Below are 27,045 nucleotides of genomic sequence, written 5' to 3' on the forward strand. Positions count from 1 at the left end.
TACTTCAAACAGGTCCAAATTTTATTGATTTCAAAACAGTGCGTGGCTAAAAATCCAGGTACTCACCTAGAGTCCAAGTTGGAGGACAGAAAAGAGATTGTTTAAGCTCAACCTGGGGCCTGAGCTGGAGACACAGGAGAAGGAAATGAGAGAGAGATGGCTCTGGGCCCTGGTTCTGTAACAGGCCAGTTATCTCATGAAATCTCTGTTCCATCATCTGTAAAATGGAAATAACATTTCTTTGTCTTGAATGAACCAAGGGATATAAAGATTCCTGGAGTAGCACTTTGCATCAACAGATGCAAGTTTTATACATATGCATTTTCCTTCCTCCCTTCCTCCCTCCCTCCCTCTTTCTCCTTTCCCCTTTCCTTTCTTTCCCTTCCCCCTCCCCCTCCCCCTCCCCTCTCCTCCCCTCCCCTCTCCTTTCCTTTCTCTCGTTCTGTTGCCCAGGCTGGAGTGCAATGGAGTGATCTCGGGTCACCTCAACCTCCACCTCCCAGGTTCAACTGACTTTCCTGCCTCAGCCTCCCAAGTAGCTGGGATTACAGGTGTCCATCACCACGTCTGGCTAATTTTTGTACTTTTAGTAGAGATGGGGTTCCTCCATATTGCTCAGGCTGGTCTCGAACTCCCGACCTCAGGTGATCTGCCCACCTCGGCCTCCCAAAATGCTGGGATTACAGGCATGAGACACTGTGCCCGGCCCCAGTTATATGTTTAAATCATGAGTTCATGGCTGGGTGCCGTGGCTCACGCCTGTAGTCACAGCACTTTGGGAGGCCGAGGTGGGCGGATCACCTGAGGTCGGGAGTTCGAGACCAGCCTGACCAATATGGTGAAACCCCATCTCTACTAAAAATACAATTAGCCGGACGTGGTGATGGGCACCTGTAATCCCAGCTACTTGGGAGGCTGAGGCAGCAGAATCACTTGAACCTGGGAGGAGGAGGTTGCAGTGAGCTGAGATGGCGCCATTGCACTCCAGCCTGGGCAACAAGAGTGAGGCTCTGTCTAAAAACAAAACAAAACAAAAATATACCTGGGTATACTTGAACACTGCAATACCGTTAAAAATGTTATATATTAATATATAAATATTTACATATATGTATATTATATATATTATATATGTAAAGGTTTCTACTCATAGTATGGTTCTTTTAATTTTTTGTTCTGTTTGGACATTTTCTTTTTTTTTTTTTGAGAGGGAGTATCACTCTGTTGCCCACGCTGGAGTGCAGTGGCGTGATCCTGGCTCACTGCAACCTCCGCCTCCCGGGTTCAAGCGATTCTCCTGTTTCAGCCTCCCGAGTAGCTGGGATTATAGGCGCCCGCCACAGGTCCGGCTTTTTTTTTTTTTTTTGAGACGGAGTCGCGCTTTGTTGCCCAGGCTGGAGTGCAGTGCTACGCTCTCTGCTCACTGCAACCCAACCTCCGCCTCCCAGGTTCAAGAGATTCTTCTGCCTCAGCCTCCCAAGTAGCTGGGATTATAGGCGCCCGCCACTATGCCCGGCTAATCTGTATATTTTCAAGCTGAAAGCTGGGGTATAAAAAAACAAGGGCAAGTTTACTTCCATCCAACTGTGAAGGTTCACGCGGGCACAGAGAACCGCCCCCTGAGAAGGTTGCTTTTCCACGTTCTCGATGCGTTCCCCAAATTTCTCTTCCACCTCCCAGTCGGTATCGGAGGCCACATCAGGTGTCACCGAGTCCCGGGCAGCTCCCTCCTCAGGCAGCAGCAGGGGAGCAGGGAAAGATCCTGAAAGGCACTTGGGACTGGCCCCGCCCCTCCGTGTCCCCATCTGGGGTGGTCAGGGGCGTGGCTAGTGCTGGCAGAAACCAATGGGAGCTGAGGAGGTCGGCATGTTTGCGAGGGCGGGGTGGGGCGGGGCTGCGTGCAGGCTCCTGGGTCTGCCCCGCCGGCGGAGGCATTTTTTCCTTTTCTCGAGCGGCCTGCGGTTCTTGTTCCAACTGAGTCCGCGTTGGAGGAGGTGCGGGGCCGCTGCCGCCAGGTAAGTCCTGGCCTGCGCCTCCTCCCGCCGGTCCTCCTTTTTCTGCGGCTCCTGGAACCCGGGCCTGGGGTAGGGTTGGGCTGCGATTTCCGAGGAGCCTCCTTTGCAACCGGGCGTTCTCGGGGCTCCCTGTGCTCTCCACTTCGCAGGCCGGGCCGGGCTCGGCGGGGCGCGAGGTTCCGGGGACTGGGGACAGGGCTCTGCTTCTCGGGCTGCTTCCTCCTTGGGTCGGGCCGGTGCCGCGGGGCCCCCATCGCTGTTGGCGTGGGGTGATTCCTGTTCCAGGGTCATTCAGATCCGAGTGCGAAGCCCGTCCTGGCATCTCCGCGTCTGCACACGAGCCCCGGGCTTGCAACCCTGCTTGTGCGTCCCTCCCACTCGTGGGTTCATTCAAACGGCAGCCTGAGCGCCCGCGAGCTTCGCACTCTGGGAGAGGGCACACCACATTCGGAATCGCTCGTGGCACACAGGCTGGGAGGAAATTGCCTGGAAAGTTAATGTACCTCTGGGTTTTGAAGTCTTTCTAGGTGCAATTTCATGTAAAGCAGTTGCAGTGATTAGCATTTTTGTTTTGCGCAAGAGTAGCAAAACAATGTTGGCACTGCCCTGCGGATTCGGCTTGCGGTCCTACTTGGGTAGTGAGAAAGTTGAAAGGCATGAATTTTGCTTTTGGCTTTTGCCGTTGCGAAGCTTTGTGACCGAGGGCTCAGTTAATTAACGTGAAACGAGATAATGATTTCGAAGATTTCTTTTAAACCCGGCTTTTTGTAAGTCTGATGAGCTTAGTTTTCCTTCTGCACCTTTAAAAAGAATAGGAAATAGGAAAAGTTCATGAAAGGGCATTATTGAAAGGGCAGTCGGTCCAGCAAGGAACAATAAATGTATGAGAGCACAGAAGCTTAAAGGCTGTGCGATTACAGTTTTAAGACTTCAGACTAAAAAGGGAACAGGAAGTAAAACTGAAAGAACTTACCAAGAATTAAATAAGAGAAACGGCTGGGAGCGGTGGCTCAGGCCTGTAATCCCAGCAGTTTGGGAGGCCGAGGCAGGCGGATCACCTGAGGTCAGGAGTTCGAGACCAGCCTGGCCAACATGGAGAAACCCCGTCTCTACTAAAAATACAAAATTAGCTGGGCGTGGTGACGGATGCCTGCATTGAGGTTGCATTGAGCCGAGATCATGCTATTGTACTCCAGCCTGGGCAATAAGAGCGAAACTCCGCCTCTAAATAAATAAATAAGAGAAACTTGGAAAGCGTTCAAAAGTACGAACAGCTAGTATTATATTTAATTACCTCCCTTTACAGCTGTACACATGAGGTCAGGTGGGTGAAAATAAATACTAAGCAACCATGTAAGAGAAAATGTAGACAAGATGTGTAACTTAGCATATATCCTAAGCGTAGGGAGAATCCTTTGAAATTCTTAATTTGCATAGAAAATTTCATTCAGAAAACTTGTTTTTAACCTTTATTTATTATTTGGGACAGGGTCTTGCTCTGTCATCCAGGCTGCTAGAGTGCAGTGTCGTGATCTTAGCTCACTGCAGTCTTGAAGTACTGGGCTTATGTGCCCCTTCCACCTCAGCCTGCGGAGTAGCTGGGACTAGAGTCGCGTACCACCATACCTAGATAATGTTTTGGATTTTTTTAGTAGAGATGGTCGTCTCATTCTGTTGCCCAGGCTGGTCTTGAACCCCTGGCCTCAAGCTATTCTCCAGCCTCAGCCTCCCAAGTAGCTGGGATTACAGGTATGTGTGACTAGCCCAGCTAACATTTTTGTTGTTGTTTTTTTAATTTGTATTTTTCACTTTTTTTTGTATTTATTTATATATTTATTTATTTATTTGAGATGGAGTTTCGCTTTTGTTGCCCAGGCCGGAGCGCAGTGGCGCGGTCTCGGCTTACTGCAACCTCCGCTTCCCAGGTTTAAGCAGTTCTCTTGCCTCAGCCTCCCGAGTAGCTAGAATTACAGGCACCCACCACTATGCCTGGCTAATTTTTGTATTTTTTTGTGTGTGTGTGAGACGGAGTCTCGCTCTGTCACCCAGGCTGGAGTGCAGTGGCGCGATCTCGGCTCACTGCAAGCTCCGCCTCCCGGGTTCATGCCATTCTCCTGCCTCAGCCTCTCCGAGTAGCTGGGACTACAGGCGCCTGCCACCACGCCCGGCTAATTTTTTGTATTTTTAGTAGAGACGGGGTTTCACCATGGTCTCGATCTCCTGACCTCGTGATCTGCCCGCCTCGGCCTCCCAAAGTGCTGGGATTACAAGCGTGAGCCACCGCGCCCGGCCTAATTTTTGTATTTTTAATAGAGACAGGATTTCACCATGTTGGCCAGGCTGGTCTCGAACTCCTGACGTCAGGTGATCCACCCGCCTCGGCCTCCCAAAGTGCTAGGATTACAGGCATGAGCCACTGTGCCCGGCCTGTTTTGTTTTTAACTTAAAAAAAAATATTTGGACCGGGCGCCTTGGTTCACACCTGTAGTCCCAGCACTTTGGGAGTCGGAGGCAGGCAGATCACAAGGTCAGGAGTTCGAGACCAGCCTAACCAACATGGTGAAACCCCATCTCTACCAAAAATACAAAAATTAGCTGGATGTGGTGGCACGTGCTTGTAATCCCAGTTACTCAGGAGGATGAGGCAGGAGAATCGCTTGAACCTGGGAGGCAGAGGTTGCAGTGAGCTGAGATAGCGCCACTACTGCACTCCAGCCTGGGTGACAGCAAGACTCAGTCTCAAAAAAAAAAAAAAAAAAATTATTCAGTTATTCAGTGAGTCACCAACAGCTTGCTTTCTTTTTTTTTTTTTTTTTTTGTGATGGAGTCTCACTCTGTCACCCAGGCCAGAGTGCAATGGTGCCATCTTAGCTCACTGCAACCTCCGCCTCCCGGGTTCAAAGCGATTCTCCTGCCTCAGCCTCCTGAGTAGCTGGGATTACAGGCATCTGCCACCATGCCCAGCTAATTTTTGTATTTTTAGTAGAGACGGGGTTTCACCATGTTGACCAGGCTGGTCTCGAACTCCTGACCTCAAGTGATCCACCCTCCTTCACCTTCCAAAGTGTTGGGATTACAGGCTTGAGCCATCACACCCGGCCAACAGCTAACATTTTTAAAAATAAAATTTTTTATTTCCTCTGCCGGAAATTTCTATATTTATTCTGAATGTATAGAATTCCCTACCCTGCCACCCACCGATATTTTTTTAACAGCCCTTGGAAGATAGTGTCTGCAAAGTAATACCTAGAGGAAGGGTCATGTGATCCTTCAGAGAGACCTTAGTTTGAATATTTGGTAGCTTTGACTAGGGGAAGTTACTTTTCTTCTCTGAGGCTGTTTGCTTAGCTGTGAGATGTGGGTAATGATACCTCTTTCATAGAACTGTGAGGAAAATGTATAGCAATGCCTAACAGCAGGTATTCAGGGATGACTGCTAGTGTTAGTATTATGTTCATAACGCAGCAAGGAGAAGTAAGGAATTACTGGGTTTTAGCGTGGCTTAGAGAACAAGGCTGTAAGAGGACTGTAAAATCAGAAGTGATCTACAGCCACTGCCTGACACTGGAATTTCTGCAAAGTTGTAATTCCTTCCCCGTGATGCTGCCCAGACACTATTGACTGCTAAGGACACATTAATCTCTCTAACTGTCTTGGCTTGTCAGCTTTGGGACTTCTGTAGATCCAGTTGGGATTTTTCCAAACAACTGTGTTTGGAATTTAAGGAAGTGTTTCAGGAGACTCCCCTTCAGAAAGAGCTCCAAAACAAAGAAATGGGTTAGTTTACTGAACAGAGATTTCAGCCTAAGATACCTATAGCCCTGTCACAGCTTGCTGTGGCCAGTACAGCTTAGTGGACATCTACTTACTTATTCCAGTCCTAACTAGAACCGTTTTCTTATTTGTGTGTGTGTGTGTTTTTTTTTTGAGACAAAGTTTCGCTTTTGTTTCCCAGGCTGGAATGCAGTGTCCAGATCTTGGCTCACTGCAACTTCCGCCTCCCAGTTTCAAGCGATTCTTCTGCCTCCACCTCCTGAGTAGCTGGAATTACAGGCACCCGCCACCGTGCCTGGCTGAGTTTTGTATTTTTAGCAGAGTCTGGGTTTTGCCATGTTGGCCAGGTGGTCTTGAACTCCATACCTCAGGTGATCCTCCCACCTCAGCCTCCCAAAGTGCTGGGATTACTGACTTGAGCCACCGCGCCCGACCCCTTTTCCTTATTTGGATGTTTGCCCGTGTACTGCGGCTCTCTGGTTCGTATTTAAGCCAAATTATTCTTTTACTCAGCAAACATTAACTTGATAAGTTCCAGTAATATTAACTGCTTAGATATCTAGTCCTAGCTTTTGGAAAGGAAGAGAAAGGCCAAAAAGTTGTTTTTACTTCCTGACTAGCTAACTTTTAAAAATCGTAATTGAATAGAAGTACTTGCTTATAGGATGCTGATCCAGGAGTGGATACTAATTTGTAGAAAAGTTTTATTGGTGGTACTTCTGAATGAATGGGCTTGTGATTCATCCCATGTGATTGAAAACTGTGAAGAAGCAATTCCATCACATTTTTAGCTCTAGTTGAGTATTTGCATATTAGTATTAACCCAGAGCCTCTGGATTTTAACCTAACCAACTGAAAACTTAATATCAAAACCGACAGAGGAAAAAGTAGCCAAATCTCATTAAAACTTAACTAGCTGGCCAGGCACGGTGGCTCACGCCTATAATCCCAGCACTTTGGGAGGCCAAGGCAGGTGGATTACCTGAGGTCAGGAGTTCGAGACCAGCCTGGCCAACATGGCGAAACCCTGTCTCTATTAAAATACAAAATTATCTTGGTATGGTGGTGCATGCCTATGATCCCAGCTACTTGGGAGGCTGAGGCAGGGGAATCACTTGAATCTGGGAGGTGGAGGTTGCAGTGAGCTGAGATTGCACCATTGCATTCCAGCCTGGGGGACAAGAGTGAGACTGTCTCAAAAAAAAAAAAAAAAAAAAGAGATGGAGTCTGACTCTGTTGCCCAGGCTGGTCTTGAACTCCTAGGCTCAAGCCATCCTTTCAGGAACTACAGATGCGTGCCACTACACCTGGCTTTGTTTTGCTTTTTAATCTGCAATCAGCTAAGTCTAAGAATGGGTTGAGGAAGTTAGTACTGGGTGGTAAATGAATTATTGGATTTATTATTAATAGGTTCTCACAGTCTCTTACAATCTTAATTATTATATGAGTTATGAATTTAATAAGGCTAAGAATTACTTAAGTGCAGTTATTAAATATTTTCAAGGATAATAGGGAGATGAGAGGAGTTTTTTGGGAGAGGGCTTGCTCCTTAGTACTGAAATACCTAAAAACATACAGTGGTTTTCATGTTTCATTCTTACAGAACCTTCTATTTTACTCATTTGTAACTGCTATGAATTTGGTTAATATCCATAAACAAGGAATAATGATTAATAGATTTATTCAAGGTGCTCTGTGGGGGTCCTAGTGTTGGAAACTGATATTCTGGGCAGTGGTGACTTGTGGTAGTCCTCTCCTGGGAAAAGGAGACTTGGGAAATTCCTAAACACAGGCAAAGTAAACATGTTGGCATATTGCTTGCCAATAATGACTGAAAAGTTAGAAATTTTATTTTAAACCAACAGTAGCTATAGTTGATAGTATATATACAAAAGTATTAGTCATATGATTCTCCTGTTAATGGGTGTGAGGCCACATTTACCAGCTGTAATTACATACAACTGCAGAACATGTCATGAATGTGAAGGGCCTGAGCTGTGGCATGTGAGTACACGTCACAGTGAGCAAGGTCTTATTACGGAAAAGGAAGATGGAGGGCAACATTTGTGAGTGTCTTTAAAATATATATGGCTTAATCCCCACAACAGGCCTACAGCTTGACATTTATTTAACTTAGTGAATAAAAATATGGATGTACCCCTAATTGGTTGTGTTGCCTGCTGTGGTGATGATGGTGTTGGTGAAGAAAAAAACCGAGACTCAGGTTAGCAGGAACTTCTCTAGGAAGGGTGTGGGGTGGCTCTGACCCCAGAGTCAGCCTCTTTCCTCATGCCAAGCTGCCCCACAGCTGGGAACGTAATAAGGCTAAGAGAAGTGAGCCGATATTTATAGAATGTAGACTACAAGTAGCCTGTGGTGGCTGGGCATAGTGGCTCTCACCTCTATTCCCAGCACTTTGGGAGGCCAGGGCTGGAAGTTAGAGAGTCCAGGAGTTACAGACCAGTCTACAAAAAATAAAACAATTAGGCGGGCATGGTGGTGTGCGCCTGTGGTCCCAGCTAGTTGAGAAGCTGAGGTGGGAGGATCACGTGAGCCCAGGAGGTTGAGGCTGCGGTGAGCCATGTTTGTGCCACTACACTCTAGTCTTTGTGATAGGGTGAGACCCTGTCTTAAAAAAAAACAAAAAAAGAAGTAGCTTGTAATTTTAAGTAATTGTCATTTTAGCTTATGACACAAGTTTGCAACATTTGTCTGCCTCAGTGCACCTGAGGGATGTGATGCCCTCCCCCAGTAAGGACTCACTAAGATAGCAGTGAATGAATAGCAAATACTTTTTTTTTTTTTTTTTTTGACACAGGGTCTTACTGTGTTGCCCAGGCTGGTCTTGAACTCCTGGGCTGAAACAATTCTCCAACCTTGGCCTCCCAAAATGCTGGGATTACAGGCGTGAGCCACCATGCCCGCTGCAAATACTTATTGCGTGAAGAATAGATTTAAGATAAAATAGACTTCCCAGAAAACAGCTTCCGCTGCACTACACTGAATACATACACGCATACCAAGGTATCAGAGTAGCTGATTACTTCTTGAGGTCACAGTAAAAATTAAGACCACTGATAATGTAAGATTGGAAATTGCTGATTTGGGGTTTAGGAAATAGGGGTGCTTTGCCTTATTAAGGGGAGTCTCCCCTTGGGAATTGCTGCAGGAGGTTTTGGTGATAGCACTCTTCAAATAAAACCTAGGGGAAGAGTTTGGAGAAGAAACTGCCTGTGTGAGAAGTTACAGCTTTATAATATCTTATTGTTGTGTCCAGGAAAAACTGCGTTGGAGGCAATGTTTCTATAAATCAAAGAAGAGACAGTGTGAGAATGTCAGCCCTCAACTGGAAGCCGTTTGTGTATGGGGGGCTGGCCTCCATCACTGCTGAGTGCGGTAAGGAGCTGAGGTGGTGGATCACGTGGCCTGCTGTGTGTGATGGTGTTTGATGTGAATGTAGTTCAAGTGTAGAATGTGAGATGAAGAAATGTTTGTCTCAGAATTCAAAATGTCTGTTAGCTGGGTGTGGTGGCTCAGGCCTATAATCTCAGCACTTTAGTAGGCTGAGTCCAGGAGTTTGACACCAGCCTGGGCAACAGAGTGAAACCTCGCTTCTATTAAAAAAAAAAAATTAGCCAAGTGTGGTGGCACAGGCCTGTAGTCCCCGCTACTCGGGAGGCAGAGGTGGGAGGATTGCTTGAGTCCAGGAGGTCGAGGCTGCAGTGAGCCATGTGTGCACCACTGCACTCCAGCCTGGGTGACAGAGTGAGACCCAATCTCAAAAAAAAAAAAAAAAAGTTTTCTTTTGGTAATGCTTTTTAAGACAAAATAGTCATTTTGGCTGCTATTAGCAGTTTAGGGTTCGAAGTTTAGTGGAGAGAAGGTTGATCCTATTGACCAAACACAAGTTTTTAAAAAGTTTTTGTTTTGAGACAGGGTCTGGTTCTGTTGCTGAGGCTGGAGTGCAGTCGTTTGATCTCGGCTCACTCCAGGCCCCGCCTCCCGTGCTCAAGCGGTCCTCCCACCCCACCCGGGTCTCCCAAGTAGGTGAGACTACAGATGTGTACCACCACGCCCGGCTAATTCTTGTATTTTTATTAGAGATGGAGTTTTGCCATGTTGCCCAGGCTGGTCTCGACTCCCAAGCTCAAGAGATCCACCTGCCTCGGCCTCCCAAAGTGCTGGGATTGTAGGCATGAGCCACGGTGGTCAGCCCCAAACACAAGTTTTATGAATCATTTTTGGATTGTGTCTGTCCGTTTTCCTTGTCCTTTCCCCAGCTTTGCCACTGTTAACCTGTTCGGCTGTAAAGAGGTTTGAGAAGCTCAAGGGTGTTTCCTGAGCCAGATGAGATGGACCGTAGTTATCTAGTCACTTTCTGATGATGCACATTATGCAGTTCCCATTTGTGACTTCCTCATCGGTTGGGTTCCATATCAGATCCTGTTTGTTTTTTCTCTGGAATCATTCATTCAACAAACACTGATTGAGCAGCTGTTGAATGCCCTGTGCTGGGTTGGGGACACATCATTGCTTCCAGGGCTCAGTCATGCTGTCCAAGGATAGAATACTGCCCCTGTGGTACTGGGGAGAATTGAGGCCAAGGTGGGTAAGCTGGATGAGCCATGGTAACCACCCACTCACCAGCTTAGGCTCTCTGTGCTGGTGGGCTTTCCCGTTGACACAGTGAATCAAGGTTACTGTCTGAGGATGGGTTTTATATATTTGGGTGGACTATTTGTTAGGTACAGTATTTAACATATTTATCTGCATTATCAGATTTATTTTATTTTATTTTGGAGACAGAGTCTCACTCTGTCACCCAGTCTGGAGTATGGTGGCGTGATCTCAGCTCACTGCAACCTCTGCCTCCTGGGTTCAAGCAATTCTCCTGCCTCAGCCTCCTGAGTAGCTGGGGTTACAGGTGCCTGCCACCACACCCAGCTAATTTTTGTATTTTTAGTAGAGACCGGGTTTCACCATGTTGGCCAGGTTGGTCTGGAACTCCTAACCTCAGGTGATCCGCCCACCTCAGCCTCCCAAAGTGCTGGGATTGCAGGCATGAGCCACTGTGCCTGGCCAGATTAATTTTAGACTATAAAACACTCCCCAAGTGGAAAACCCCTTTAGAAAATGAACTTTTTTTACCTCTTTGTTCACATTCAACCCCATTTTAACCTTCACTTATATACAGAATAGTAACATGTTTTTCAATGGATTTCCTGTTTAGGTAAATCATACCGTGTATCTGCTTTCTGCAACCATGCAGCCTACCCAAATCCTATATAGAATAAGATGAGGTATAAATAAAAAGATAAAGGAAAATATATCTATGCATTTTTTTGGGTTTTATTAATCTTTTGATTCCTCAATTTTTAAAAATATAAACAAGATTGCAAAGTGCCATTTCTTAATCACTTTCTTAGTTCACATTGTAGTCTGAATGTTTCCTCAGTAATATATCACTACGTATCCTTTATTTAGTGGAATTTCTTTTTATTAAGTGAATTTCTTTTTAAATTTTAAGGTACATTTCCAATTGATTTAACCAAGACACGGCTCCAGATTCAAGGCCAGACGAATGATGCAAAATTTAAGGAAATTAGATATCGAGGAATGTTGCACGCATTAGTGAGGATAGGCAGAGAAGAAGGGCTGAAAGCACTCTACTCGGGGTGAGTAGGCCTTTGTGCATTTCTGTGTCACTGTTCACTGTTTCACATGGGTATAGACTTCAGACCAAGACTGCACAGATCACAAGTAAAAAGTTTGAGGTGTGTTTGAAAAGAGCAAATAGCATGGTAGATTTTTCACTTTTAATTTCAACTCTAATTTCTAAGTATATATATATTAGGTAGCAGATGTTTTGGTGAAACTGTTTTACTATATTCAAGTACAGACAGACAACAATAAAAAATTGTTTGTTTAAAAACATTCTGTTCAGTTTTTCACTCTTTGAAAGTAGCTCTTTTTCTTAGATATTCTGAATTAAGGAGGTTTTTGCCATAATGAAAATTATATGATGTTGATAAGAGTTGCAGTGAACTACTTTCCAGTCTTTCAGTATTTAATGAACAGTATTCTGTAGGCACTGGATAGGAAAGTGAGTGAGACCTATATCAGAATACCTACAGGAACAGAACGTGGACAGCCTCATGCCACCCTAAGTATCTTGATTTTCTCCAGTATACCACACCACAAACTGGTGACCCATAGCCCTGCCATGGATCCACCAATCCCCAAAGGTTTTTGTTTTTTTAATTGAGCCAATATTTTAGAAATGAGAAATTGCACATAAAAATCTGGGACTCCATCTTCTCAAGAGAAATCAACATTAGGCCTGCATTCATTCAGTTATGACAATAGTAGCTGGGGTGAAGGATACTGTCTCTGGTTTACAAAACCTCTGTCACTCACATAGTATATGTGTGTGCAGTTCGACCCAGCCTGGATCATTCACTCATGGCATCTGCTTTCTTGGCACCTTCAGCATTTGAGTTTGCTATATCTATGGCAGACAGAAGCCACTGAAAGTGTTTAAGTAGGAGGATGGACCTGATCAGCTTTACATTGTAAACATCACCTGCCTGCCACGGAGAGAAAGAATTAAGAGACAGGGAGCACTAAGAAGCAGGGCTTTCATGTAGGAAGACTAGATGAGGATCTGAATTGGTTTTGGGGATGAGGAAAAAGAAGACAGGCTAGAAAACTATTTAGGGTGTAGGATCGATAGCACTACGTGACCTAATATGAGGTTTCCATACATGAAGCAGGTAGAAGGGAAGGAGGAGCCAAGGCTAATGTCTCAATTGGTTTTTGCCAGTGTGTAGCTGGAGGTTCCATGCCCTGGTCTAGGAAACACAAGAGGAGAGATGATTGTTTGGAGAAGGAAGAGAAGTAGTTCAGTATGGGACCCTATCTGAAGGTATACACAGGACATCTAAATTGAGAATCTAGGAAGATTGGAAATGTGTCTTTGGATCCATGTTGGAAGCATGGATTTGGAGTCATCAGTCTTTTATTTTATTTTTCATTTATTTATTTTGAGACAGGGTCTTGCTTTGCCACCCAGGCTGGAGTGCAGTGGCACAAAATGGCTTACAGCAGCCTCTACCTCCCAGGCTCAAGTGATCCTTTCATTGCAGCCCCCTACATAGCTGGAACTATAGGCACAACAAGCCACCGCACCTAGCTGCACACACACAAACACACACACACAATGTTTTTTTTAGATGGAGTTTCACTTGGTTGCCCAGGCTCACTGCAACCTCTGCCTCCCAGGTTCAAGCAATTCTCCTGCCTCAGCCTCTCGAGTAGCTGGGATTACAGGCACCAGCTATGACAACCGGCCAATTTTTTGTATTTTTAGTAGAGACGGGGTTTTACCATGTTGGCTAGGCTGGTCTTAAACTCCTGACCTCAAGTGATCCACCCGTCACCTGTCTCGGCCTCCCAAAGTGCTGGTATTACAGGTGTGAGCCACCACGTCTGGCGCTACTTTTGTATTTTTTATAGAGATGGGGTTTTGCCATGTTGCCCAGGCTGGTCTCAAACTCCTGAGCTGAAGTGATCTGCCTTCCCTGGCTTCCCAAAGTGCTGGGATTACAGGCATGAGCCACCGTGCCTGGCCAGCCTTTAGATGGCAGTTGAAGCCTTGGGAGTAGGTGAGCTCACACAGGGAGCATGTACAGTAAGGAGAGAAGAAGCATAGGATAGATTTCTGGGGAACCCCAGCAGACACAGGTAGGATGCTGTAGAGAAAAGAAAAGAAGTCAGAGGGGGTGATGCTACAGCAGAACAGGGAGGAGACAGCCACAAGTAGGACAAAGGGTAAACAGTGGCACACACTGCAAAGAGCTTATAGAAGATCCTACTTGAAAAGCCTCATTTAACTTAGCAACAAAGATGTCAGTTGGTCACCTTGAAGAGGGGAGTTTTGAGGGTGAGGGCAGCAGAAACCCTGATTGCAATTCAAGAAGGAAGTGGGGAAATGCAGAAAGACAGCTGGGGAGTGTCGATGCCACCACATGGTTGTGGTTTGGAGAGGATAATAGGACAGGCATATCAGATGGAGGAAAGTCGGCTTATTTTTCCTGATTCTGTCTTGAACTTGTTCACTTACATTTTCATTGAGAATAAATATGAGGGGCCAGGCTTTCACTTAGTGAGCTAATAATTTTGCACATCTGGACCCACCTGTGTTTTTGTTGGATTTTGAATTTTAAGAAATCGTTTTAGAGGCCGGGTGCAGTGGCTCACGCCTGTAATCCCAGCACTTTGGGAGGCCGAGGCCTGAGGTCAGGAGTTCGAGACCAGCCTGACTAACGTGGTGAAACCCCGTCTCTACTAAAAATACAAAAATTAGCCAGGTGTGGTGGCAGGTGCCTGTATTCCCAGCTACTCGGGAGGCTGAGGCAGAAGAATCGCTTGAACCCGGGAGGCAGAGGTTGCAGTGAGCTGAGATCAAGCCATTGTCCTCCAGCCTGGGTGACAGAGCAAAACTCCATCTCAAAAAAAAAAAAAAAAAATTGTTTTAGAGAACGTAGTTTGATTATGGATGGCACTGTGCGTGTGGGTTGCCTAGCCGATGTTAAGTGATTTTTAGATTCTTTTGTCCCTTTGTACATTGGTTTAACAGGATTGCCCCCGCGATGTTACGCCAGGCATCCTATGGCACCATCAAGATAGGCACTTACCAGAGCTTGAAGCGACTGTTCGTTGAACGCCCAGAAGGTGAGTGGGGAATCTGTTTTCCACTGTGGACAGGAGGTGGGTTGTTTGTCTTTTTATTCAAGTGGTTCTGGAGCAGGTTTTCTTCAGCTGATTTGTGACTTTCCTACTGCTACAAGAACTCTGGGTGTAAAGTCTTAGTTAATTGTGCTGAAAGCAAGTTGGTTATCAGCTCAATTGAGGGGAGAAATAATGAAAAGGAACCATCTCTGCAAACATTTAATTAGTTGTCCCCATCTCCAAAATGCCTAGACCAGGGGATGTGTTGTTACCATTCCATCCAACTTAAAATGTGCTAAAATCATACGAATTGTCATCTATTTTTCAGGAAAACAGTGAATACATTTCTTAATATTAACAACACTGAATGCTAATACTCTTGCTTTTTGGTTCTGTGGCTTTGTTTTGATCCATAGAACTGTCCATCTTCATCTCTTTTCACAATGGGATGAGTACCAGACACTATTATATGAGAGTGGTGAACAAGAGCTAAGATGCTTTGGAAATACTTAAGGATATTTCAGACTAAATACATATGATGTGCTTTAAAAACTTTCTGTGCCAAATAAGTCATCATGTTATCTCATAGGAATTACTGTCCTAACAGATATAGCTCATCTTAATTATGATGGTCTGTATTTATACATAAATGTGAATTGAGGCTGGGTGCAGTGGCTCGTGCCTGTAATCCCAGTGCTTTGGGGAGGCTGAGGCGGGCGGATCACTTGAGCCCAGGAGCTCCAGACCAGCCTCGGCAACATGGTGAAACACCATCTCTACAAAAAAATACAAAATATTAGCCAGGCATGGTGGTGCATGCCTATAGTCCCAGCTACTGGGGAGGCTGAGATGGGAGGATCACCTGAGTCCAGGAGGTCGAGGCTGCAGTGAACTGTGATTGTGCCACTGCACTCCAGCCTAGGTAACAGAGTGGGACCCTGTCTCAAGAGAAAAAAAATAAAATCACATGTAGATATCAATAAATTTTGCAAAGCAAAATTCCTTCATTAGTGAAATTTCTAATTCTTTTAAAATTACTTGATTCACGAAGCATACTTTTATTTTTTTGAGATGGCGTCTTGGTCTGTTGCCCAGGCTGGAGTACAGTGGCATGGTCTTGGTTCACTGCAGCCTGCACCTTCTGTGTTCAAGTGATTCTCCTGCCTCAGCCTCCAAGTAGCTGGGATTACAGGCAGCTGCCACCATGTCCTGCTAATTTTTGTATTTTTAGTAGGGACGGGGTTTCACCATGTTGGCCAGGCTGGTCTCAAACTCCTGACCTCGAGTGATCCACCCGCCTTGGTATCCCGAAGTGCTGGGATTACAGATGTGTGCTACCATGCCCGGCCTGAAGCATATGTTTTTAAATCTTAAGGTGAACAAGTAATGTGTAGATAAGTTAGACCTATAGTTGAGTTTCTCACGGGAAGAACTCTAAATATGTAGAGTCAAATAATGTGTCATTGTTTACAGATGAAACTCTACCCATAAATGTGATATGTGGAATTCTCTCAGGAGTCATATCTTCAACCATTGCTAATCCAACTGATGTTTTGAAAGTAAGCTGTGCTGTCTATATCTTACAGGCACATTCCACATTTTCTTATTGAGAACAACATTCGGGTAATGGAATCTGTGAATGTAACATCTGTGTATATGTGAATCTGTTTATAATTTAAGTGCCATGAAGATTAACTTTTAAATGTCCATGAGGTGGGTTTTCCACTTATACAGATGAGCTCAAAAGTAGAGCTCATTTTGGAGACAAAGATTTTGGTGATTAAGGAGAAAAAAATATTTAGGCTTGGACTGCATTTCATTTTCGTTTTTCATGGAAAATCTTCCTTGTTTTATTGGTTCATTAAATATAGATGGACTGCAAGTTTTGCACAAATCTAGGCTGCTCATTAATGACTATTTTTGAATCCATCTTTTTTTTTTTTTTTTGAGATGGAGTCTCACTCTGTCGCCCAGGCTGGAGTGCAGTGGCACGATGTCGACTCACTGCAACCTCCGCCCCCTGGGTTCAAGCGATTCTCCTGCCTTAGCCTCCTGAGTAGCTGGGATTACAGGCGCCTGCCACTGTGCCTAGCTAATTTTTGTATTTTTAGTAGAGATGGAGTTTCACCATCTTGGCCAGGCTGGTCTTGAACTCCTGACCTCATGATCCACCCGCCTTGGCCTCCCAAAGCTGGGATTATAGGTGTGAGCCACCGTGCCCGGCCTGCATCTTCTTTGTTAAATTTTATTTCAGGAAATACAGATGAAAAAATTTAATTACTACAATTAGATTACATAACACATTAGGTGACCTTATTGAAAATACTAGGAATAGAGCTTCCTTAAATCCTTTTTTGGAAGCAACTAATTAAATAAAATAAAAATTCGGCATGACTTACTTTTTGAACCCTCACAGAGTATTCCTTTCCCACCTCCCCTCTTTTCTTTTTCTGCCCCATTATTTAACTGGTATTCTATGCTTCCATCTTGTACCAGTTGGTATATGCCGTGGTTAGAATCCAAATATGAGTAAGACAAGGACCCTGCCCTCAGAGAGCCTTCAATCTAATGGGGGATTCTGACAAGCATTACAGCCATCTGCAGTGTTCTGGGTACACTACAGTTATATATGCATTGTAGCAAAGGGACCTCGTGGGTAAGGAAGAAATACAAGATACCTTTGCCATAAGTTTACCAGTGTTGGGGTAAGAGAGCTAGAGAAAAATATTCACAGTCTTATTAATTTCTTAATTATATCTTAGGCCTTATGGGAAGGCAGTTCCTGTATCTTGGTTTATTTTCCCATGTTAGTGTGGCAATAACAGTTCTTTTAGAAGTTAGTGGTAATGTATTTGCTCCCTAAACAAAAATAAGGTACACATTTTGTAGTAAAACATCTTTTTTTCATTCTTAAAAATGCAAAGAGCTACATCAAACATTATTTTTATTTTGGAATCTTGGTCATGTGGATTCCACTAATTAAAGTGTAACAGAGTGTAACAGGTATCATGTGACTCTCACTTGGCTAGCTCACCTGCATACCTTTTGGTTCAGCTGGTTGGAGACTGTAGTGGCTTGGAGCAGCTAATTTAAGAACTATGCTTGCCTGTGCTTAGTGCTGCCAAGTACACTGGATAACTCATTAATTATATTAAACCTTTGAAATTAACTTTTCTCTCACCTATATAATAGTAGGGAAGTATGCTGTTTTCTATCCTTCTAGAAAGACTTTTTTTACAAAAATCAATTTCTTTTTTGACATTTAATGAACTGCTGTACGTAGGACTCTGGACCCTCCTAGATGCTTTTTGGAGATCTCAGAGTTCCTAAGAATAAATTTTTATACGTTTTAGTCATTTTAAGGTAGCATTATAGCAGTATTTTATATGACAGTTTTTTCCTTGCTAATGGTTATTAAGCAACTGACTGACGGACTGACTGTCAGAGGTATACATTGGTTGTGGGTGGGATTGTGGTAGTTTCTTTCTGATGTTGATCTTTAAAATAATCTCTAGATTCGGATGCAAGCGCAAAGCAACACCATTCAAGGAGGAATGATAGGCAACTTCATGAACATTTACCAGCAAGAGGGGACAAGAGGACTGTGGAAGGTAAGCCAGAAGGATGGATCAAACTGATTTATTTAGTTCTTTTTTCCTTTTTTGAATTTATTTGTTCTATTTCTATCACTTAATTTTAATCCAAGTGTTGTAATGGAGTAAGGGAAGAAGAGTGGCATCTTCTGCCCATGAAAATATCCTTCTTTATTTCCCTATCTATAAAATGGGAATATAGGGAATACGTCATGTTTTTTTTTTTTTTTTTTTTTTTGAGATGGAGTCTTGCCCTGTTGCTCAGGCTGGAGTGCAGTGGCACGATCTCGGCTCACTGCAACCTCCACCTCCTGAGTTCAAGTGATTCTCCTGTCTCAGCCTGCTGAGTAACTGGGATTACAGGCGTGCGCCACCATGCCTGGCTAATTTTTGTATTTTTAGTAGAGATGGGGTTTCACTGTGTTGGTCAGGCTGGTCTCGAACTCCTGACCTTAGGTGATCTGCCTGCCTCGGCCTCCCAAAGTGCTGGGATTACAGTTGTGAGGCATTGCGCCTGGCCTATGTCATGATTTTTAAAGTTCCTTTTGAATAATTTATGTATAAGATGTTGTGTGAAGGATAAGCACTTTTTTTGTTGTTGTTTGGTCTTTTGCTCTTTTTTTTTTTTTAATTCTTATGGAGAAGGATTTTAGTTTACAGTTCCATTGGGTGTTTTGATCCATACAATTTCTTGGCTTGTAACTGAAGTCTGTGTTATTAGGCGAGCATGTGGTGTAGCGTGTTATTTCCTAGTATTCTAATGACTTGTCAGTTCATAGAATAGCCCCTAAAGATCATCTAGTGTGATCTCTCAGTTCATACAGGGAAACTGGAGGCTCTGAGAAGTGACTTGTCCTGGCCAAAGTCTGGCCCAAGGTCATATAGTTAATGCCAGCATCAGAATTAGACTTCAGAGTTTTTGAGTTCTTGCCGTGTGATCTTTTCCACCCTGTCACTCTACGTTTCTGCCTCCCCAGAGGAAAAGATAAACCTTGCTCATAGTTTATAGATTAGAACCTTTGCACTTTTGCAAGGCTTGTTCTACAGAGGCATATCAGAATCATTTTTATTGTTAATGTTTTTACCCAGGGTGTGTCCCTTACTGCGCAGAGGGCTGCTATTGTTGTTGGTGTGGAGCTGCCGGTCTATGACATCACCAAGAAGCATCTTATTCTCTCGGGCTTGATGGGAGACACTGTGTATACCCACTTCCTGTATGTTTACGGCTTTTTAAAAAACTATAGAAATTCTAAGGAAAGTTTATTATAGAAGTATTATATTCTCGTATTTGAAAAGTTGCAATGCAGAAGTGAAGCAGGACCAGGTAGAAGTCCTTATTCCTCTACATAGGCAGCTGTTGTTCACAGTTTGATATGTATCTTCCAGGCGTTTTCTATGTGTATGCAAATATGTCTACAAAAGTGTATTATATGAACTTTATTGCACAAGTAAGATCATGTTTTACATTCTTTTATTTGCTTTTTAAAATTTAACAAACAGGCTGGGCACAGTAGTTCACGCCTGTAATCCCAGGACTTTGGGAGGCCGAGGCAGGAGGATCACTTGAGCCTGGGAATTCAAGGCCAGCTTGGGCAACAAAATGAGGCCCCGTTTCTACAAAAAATTAAAAAATTAGCTGGGCATGATGGTGCGTGGCTATGGTCCCAGCAACATGGGAGACTGAGGCAGGAGGATTGCTTGAGCTCAGGAAGGTGAGGCTACAGTGAGCCTTGATTGGGTGACGGAACTCTAGCCTGGGCAACAGAGAAAGACCCTGTTTCTAAAATATAATACGATTTAACAACATATTCCAAATATCTTTGAGTGCTTACAGACTTCATGTCAGTACTTACAGACTTTATTTATTTATTTATGTGAGACGGGGTCTCACTGTGTTACCCAGGCTGGAGTGCAGTGGTGTGATCTCGGCTCACTGCAACCTCTACCTCCTGGGCTCAAGTGATCCTCCTGCCTCAGCCTTCCAAGTAGCTGGGGCTGCCGGTGCATGCCACCACACCCTTCTAATTTTTGTATTTTTTGTAGAGCTGAGGTTTTGCCATGTCACCCAGGCTGGTCTTGAACTTCTAGACTTAAGTGATACACCCGCCTCAGTCTCCCAAAGTGCTGGGATTACAGGTGTCAGCCATTGCAGGCCTGGCCTTCATTTATTTTTAATAGCTGCAGATTATCACATTGTATGGATATATCATATATATATATATATATATATATAAAATCATACATAATCCATTGGTGGGCAATGTGTGGAGACTGTTCTGATTGTCACAACTGGGGGAATACTACTGACATCTAGTGGGGACAGGCCAGGGATATAGCTAGTGCTGAGGCTGAGAAACCTTGCTCTGGGTTAATTGATATAAAGTATGGTCTGTAGTAGTCTTATGGGACTGAAAATATAGCAGAACCTAAGACCTTTGGGGGGCATTATAGTAAGAAGGTCTTTTTCTTTGATCTCTAGGAAATGATATAGTTACAATATGGCTAGAATTACTCTGATGTCCACTTACAGGTAAATAGATGGAAAAGATCATCCTTGGAGGATTTCCTTTATGTTTTATGATCCTTTGACATTCTAGAATATCAGGTATTCTTAGCTGTGGCTGGGATTTATCAGCTAGTATAATCGGTGCTAATATGTAAGCAGTTTATCAAGCTCTCTAGATACGGCCCTTCTTGACATGTTTCATGTTGATACATGTTAGTTTAACATAGTTTTGGGGCTGGGCATGGTGGCTCATGCCTGTAATCCCAGCACTTTGGGAGGCCGAGGTGGGCAGATCACTTGAGGTCAGGAGTCTGAGATCAGCCTGGCCAACATGGCGAAACCCTATCTCTACTAAAAATACAAAAAAAATTAGCTGGATGTGGTAGAATACATCTGAAATCCCAGCTACCTGGGAGGCTGAGATAGGATAATCGCTTGAACTTGGGAGGCAGAGGTTGCAGTGAGCCAAGGTCACACCATTGCACTCCAGCCTGGGCAACAGAGCAAGACTTCGTCTCAAAAACAAAACAAAACAAAACAAAAAACAAAACAAAACACGAAAACCACAAACAAGAAAACCCCATAGCTTGGGCAGAAGCTGTTTTCTGCCTTTGATGGTAGTTGTAGCTCAGTGGTGGTTAACCTTTTTTTTTTTTTTTTTCCAATGGTGTCTTTATAGCTCAAGCTTCACCTGTGGTCTGGCAGGGGCCCTGGCCTCAAACCCTGTTGATGTTGTGAGGACACGTATGATGAATCAGAGAGTCCTTCGAGACGGCAGATGCTCTGGCTACACAGGAACCCTGGATTGCTTGTTACAGGTAAGAGCAAATGTCTGTCTCTGCAGGGTTGTGAATTATATATTTTTTTGATCTAAGAAGTAACTAAATTATGAAAGCTACTAAAACTAAGATGAATGATGCTTTAAAGCCCTGAGATGTACATATGGGAGACCACTTTTGCCACACTATGCTTAACTTTTATAAATACAATGTTGTTTTCTTTATACCTCCATTCTGCTGTGAAAGGTGAGGAAATATTTCCTGTGATTATAAAAGAACTGGGTCTCCTTCCAAAATGTACTTTCTTCCTATTGAGTCAAACTAATGTGAGTATCCCTCATTCAGACATCTCTGTTAAAGGAACACATCAATCTTACTTTAATTCTCAGTTTAAATAATTGGGCCTATTGTTTTATGAGTGGGTGAACATTTTCACCTGTCTCTGCCACTAGATTGCCAGTAGTCAGATTAGGAGCCCCCCCCCCTTTTTTTTTAAGGTGATATTTATTTATTTTCAAGTTTTAATGTATTTTAGATTCAGGGGGTACATGTGCAGGTTTGTTACATAGGCACATGCGTAGTGGTGGAGATTGGGCTTCTAATGTACTCATTACCCAAATAGTGAGCATTACACCAGATAGATAATTTTTCAACTCTAGCCTCTCCCCTTTAGAAGTCCCCAGTGTCTGTTATTTCTGTCTTTATGTCCGTATGTACCCATTGTTTAGCTCCCGCTTAAAAGTGAGAACATGTGGTTTTTGATTTTCTGTTTCTGCGTTAGTTTGCTCAGGATAATGGCCTCCAGCTCCATCCATGTTGCTGCAAAGAATGTGATTTCTTTTTTATGGCTACAGGGGCCACTTTTGTGGTTCCTGTTTTCCGACATGACACTAGCACATTTTACTCTTCAGGTGTTGCCTTAATGAAGCAAAGACACTTACCGTATTCATCCACCCGACAACTTGGGAAATAGTGGTACTCTGAATGATATCTCTACCACTATTGCTTCTTTATTTGTGACCTGTTCAGGAGCCAAGCCCACATGGCACGGAAGCAAAAGACCCTAATTGGAATTAAATCTAATTTTTTACTCATTCAACACTGTTTATCTCCTCTGTGTGGAGTTCATTCAATCCTTTGTGTGGGGTTGTTGGGCATGGAGCCTTAGTCTTCCACTCACACGGAAGCCTCTAAAGAGCAAAGATTTCTCAGGCAGTCCTTCCAAACAGGATTTTGTTTTTAAGAAAAATAAATCAGTCTGGCCACTAATTATTATTATTATTATTTTTTGAGATGGAGTCTCGCTTTGTCGCCCAGGCTGGAGTGCAGTGGCGTGATCTTGGCTCACTGCAAGCTCTGCCTCCTGGGTTCATGCCATTCTCCTGCCTCAGCCTCCCGAGTAGCTGGGACTACAGGCGCCCGCCACCATGCCCAGCTAATTTCTTTTTTGTATTTTTAGTAGAGAGAGGGTTTCACTGCATTAGCCAGGATGGTCTTGATCTCCCGACCTGGTGATCCGCCCGCCTCGGCCTCCCAAAGTGCTGGGATTAAAGGCGTGAGCCACCGCGCCCGGCCTGGCCACTAATTATTAATGCATTTGGCACAATTAGAAAGTTGGAAGTTAACTTTTTTTTCCTCTTTTAACAGACATGGAAGAATGAAGGGTTTTTTGCTCTCTATAAAGGCTTTTGGCCAAATTGGTTGAGACTTGGTCCTTGGAATATCATTGTATCCTTTTCTGTTGCAATAGATCTGAAAAAAGATATAGCTAAAGAATACTATTTGTATAAACTCTAATGTTATTAATTATAATTTAGAAGTAGGTTCTGATTATTTTGAGTTCCTCTGATGCTAAGAAGTCACTACGTAGTTTCTTTTTTAGGAAGTGTAAAGTCTGTGCTAGACACTGAATCTTGCTTTGATGGTGGTATTATTCAAAAGTGATGATACTACTAAAAAGGTTTAGTTAGACTCTGTTCTAGAAGCTGAGGGTATTTATGATTTCAGAGAGAGAGAGAGGATTGGCTTTATAGCCCTAGCCACCTTGGGAAGGATGTGGTTGGCAACAGTGTCTTAGAATGCTCATCTTAGAAAGTGCCTGAAGATAAACAGGAATTAGCTCCAGAATTGTTTGGCAGGCCAGCACGCTTCCTATGTGCCACAGTGGGAGGCAGGAAAGGAAAGGCAGTTAACTTTTTTTTTGTTTTTGAGACTGAGTCTTTACTCTGTTGCCCAGGCTGGAGTACAGTGGCATGATCTCGGGTCACTGCCACCTCCGCCTCCTGGGTTCTAGCAATTCTCCTGCCTCAGCCTCCTGAGTAGCTGGGATTACAGGCACATACGACCACACCTGGCTAATTTTTGTATTTTTAGTAGAGATGGGGTTTCACCATGTCAGCCAGGCTGGTCTCGAACTCCTGACCTCAAGTGACCTGCCCCTTGGCCTCCCAAAGTGCTGGGATTACAGGCGTGAGCCACCGCGCCCATGAGGCAGTTAATTAGACACCGAAGGGCAGAGTGATGAAGCAGGAATGCTGGCTTTTGCCGTCCTCTTGTTGCTGTTCATCGGCTCCTTCCTCCCAAGGAAGGATGCATAGTGGAAGCCTTTGAGGAGAGCGTCCTAGGGCTTGCTAACTGTCTCTCTCTCTCTCTCTCAAAAGCTTACTGTGCTGGAAAGTTTTTCCACCATAGCAAAGCCACAAAAGCTAATCAGTGTAGATGCCATCTCAGAAGAGGCTGATACCAGGGGATTTACATATCTCAGCTGTGATCTTTCTGTTCCAAGCTGACCTTGGAAGGCTTATGGGCAGATAGTTTGATGTGGTTAAGGATGGAACTCCTTTTATTTAATCGTGTCCATAGCGTGGGTCTGCCTGTACCTATTTGTTATTAAGTGTGCCATTTGTAAGTCTGTTGTTACGCACTGGAGTTGTGAAGATGGCATTTTCTGTGTCATCCTTAACCCATAACCACAGTTCTTTGTGACATACGAGCAGTTGAAGAAATTGGATTTGTGACAAGTCAAGGCTGCGTGAGACATCTTTCTGAAAATGGTAGCTTCTGAAACAGCAAAGCTTCCTGTGTTTCACTCTGCTTCTCACTGCTTGGCTCATCACAGATTCTGGGATGTGAGCAACAGATGAAGACTGGGCTAGTTGAGATTGCTGTGTATTGGCATTGGATGCTCTTCATCAAACGTTTAATGGCATAAACTAACATCCAAACACTAGTCTTTACCATTGAAGCGCCCTTCAACCTCAGAGATAATATATGAAATGCATGTTTCTTGCTAAAGAAAACTTGCAAGAAAATCAGGAGCGATGTATTGTTTTATTCAGGGAGAGTAGCTCCTGATGCATCTCAGCTCATGACTGAGAACATCAGACTGCTCTAGAAAAGCTCATTGGAACCATGGAAGGGAGCCTCCGAGAAGGTATTATGGTTTCTGAATTTCTGGGAGCTTTTGCTCCTTGTCAACTGAAGAAATTTCATGTATGGAGACCTGGACTGTTCAACCCCAGGTATAAACGGTGCAGGAAATGGATCCTAGGAATATCACACTGCTTTATAATTTCCTATTTTGGCAGGATCTTCCACTTATAATAAGTGATTTTAAGCTTTAAAGACTTGACATTTGTGAGAAATTGTTACAAAGTAATAATCTCTAAATTCGTGGTGGTGTTATGTGTTGGCTTTGAAGGTTGCAAGGTCTGTATTGGTGGGGGGTGTTTTCAAGCAGCTTAGGTTCTGTCTTAGGTCATGTTAGTAATTAGCTTTATGATTTTTAGCAAAGCATATGTATTTCCCAATGTGTAAAATGGGGATAATAACGTCTATTGATGTAGAGGGTCAAATGAAGAACAAATAGTAGCTGCTGCTACTTGACTGGAAAGGCAAATGTGTTTACATCATGCTGTGGAACAGTTCTAAACAGTCTATGTGGAAGAGGGGCATGTTATCATGGGCTTCTCATGGTAATTGTGAATGAAGCCCTTTGTTAAGGTCTTGTTGAAGAAAGAACACTGCATAAGTTCAGGCTTTAGTACATTTTCCTTAGCAAAATGTTGGTAGTGAATCAAAGAGTTGATTTTTCTAGGTTTCCAATTTTTACTTTAGTTTATGTTGTGCCTGTCTTGGACTTCCTGTTTAGTTTGGATGGAAAATACCTGCTTGAAATTTTAAAAATGATTTCTTTAGTGCATCTATTTAGCTAGTTTCTGATAGGTGGTATGTAATATTTTCCCTTTTTCTTTCCTTCTATAGACACAATAAATCATTCTCCCTCTTGTTTTTTTCTTTTTCTATTTTCTTATTCTTTAACCTGTTTCAGAGAAAGAGCCCTCTTCCTTCTTGTCTTTATCTTAGTCTTTTCAAAATAAAAGATGACTGTGAGAACCCCAAGAACTTCCACTTCTGGGGGGCAGCCACAGGACGTTCCTTTCAGTTCCCCCTTTGAGAATAACATTAAATACATGCTAGCTGGGGCTCCAGGGCATTCTCCTTCCACAGTAGTGCGGCCAAATTCCCAGTTTGGCCAGTCTTTTTGTTGAGACAGAATAGAAGGAATGCAGGGTTTTTTGGAGGATCAGATAATTTTTCCTCCCAGGCATTTTTCCCTTGCCTTCCTTATGAATGAATGGTCCCTTTGACTATTATTTCCAAAAGTGAGAGCTAAGACAAAGTCATCAAAAAGAGAGGATGAAAGAAGGTGGGGTTGGTGTGGTGGGGTAGGGTTACCTGTTAATTGCTTAGACTCAGGTGAAAGTCCAGCTCTCCCGGGGCAACCCTAGAGGGCAGCAGAGGACCCCAGAGCTCATTCAGGCCTTGCTGCTTGTTCTAAACTATACCTTAGGATTTTTTCTTCTTTCCAAAACATTCCATTGATTTTATAAAGACTTTCTATAGAGAGGCTTTCACTTTTGAGTTCTTTGAGTTTAAAGATTGCTTTTCTTGAAACACTGTTTTTTTAATGTAGAAAAATTTAATTTTTTCAAATGTGCATACAATTTTTAAAACAGTAGAAGCAAATTCATTTTAAAGACCATGTAAAGAGCGAATGTCAGACAGTATTCATTAGTACCAGTTTATTCAAATTACGTACATGTTCCTACCAAGGTGGAAAGAAATTCAAACCTCATGGTAAAACTTAAGCATGATTTAAGATAAAAGCATAGTATTTCTTCAGTGTAGACTTATTAAGTGCCTTATTGAACAGGATCTTAACCTGCTTTTTCTGTTTCTTGAAAGAGTTAATGCAATTGTTGAAGCTTCTAACCAAGAAACAACTTAAGGAATTGGGAGACTTGGTCCCTTGTTTTCAGGGGTCTGGCTATAAGTCCCTCCCCACCTTTGGGTGTTCTTAAATATGCCAAAAGGAATTCTAGTTTTTATAACCAATGGTTTTTTTTGTTTGTGTGATTATGGATTTGTGTAATCATTGATGCTTAATGTTGTGGATTCGTAATATAAAAAGTGGCTCCTGTCCTTTATATTTATTCATGTGCTAGAAATAGTATGCATTATATAAAGAGTATGAAGTTTTCATAAGCCTTTATATTTCAAGCTCTTTATTTAAACATTGTTGGAATATGTGGCATAAGCCTTGTTTCATTTATTTAATAAACTGGAGTAATATATAATAATAAAAA

The 27,045-nt window shown here is 43.4% G+C and overlaps 2 protein-coding genes across 2 annotated transcripts; one reads left to right on the forward strand and one right to left on the reverse strand.

Annotated features, from left to right (window-relative positions):
• LOC105739173 (translation initiation factor IF-2-like) lies at nucleotides 1-2,337 on the reverse strand. Its single transcript, XM_012504035.2, has 2 exons — nucleotides 1,575-2,337; nucleotides 1-124 (listed from the first exon to the last, which is right to left on the reverse strand). The coding sequence occupies exon 1, from the start codon at nucleotides 2,335-2,337 to the stop codon at nucleotides 1,732-1,734; it is 606 nt and encodes a 201-aa protein (XP_012359489.2). The 3' UTR covers nucleotides 1-124; nucleotides 1,575-1,731.
• Nucleotides 1,909-27,045, forward strand: SLC25A30 (solute carrier family 25 member 30). The gene is made up of 10 exons (XM_030813356.1): nucleotides 1,909-2,015; nucleotides 9,067-9,185; nucleotides 11,317-11,464; nucleotides 14,428-14,522; nucleotides 15,993-16,078; nucleotides 18,035-18,130; nucleotides 19,202-19,326; nucleotides 21,298-21,436; nucleotides 23,045-23,125; nucleotides 24,373-27,045. The coding sequence occupies exons 2-10, from the start codon at nucleotides 9,122-9,124 to the stop codon at nucleotides 24,412-24,414; spliced, it is 876 nt and encodes a 291-aa protein (XP_030669216.1). The 5' UTR covers nucleotides 1,909-2,015; nucleotides 9,067-9,121; the 3' UTR covers nucleotides 24,415-27,045.

Source organism: Nomascus leucogenys, chromosome 5, assembly GCF_006542625.1.
Source record: "Nomascus leucogenys isolate Asia chromosome 5, Asia_NLE_v1, whole genome shotgun sequence".
Lineage (NCBI taxonomy): Eukaryota > Metazoa > Chordata > Mammalia > Primates > Hylobatidae > Nomascus > Nomascus leucogenys.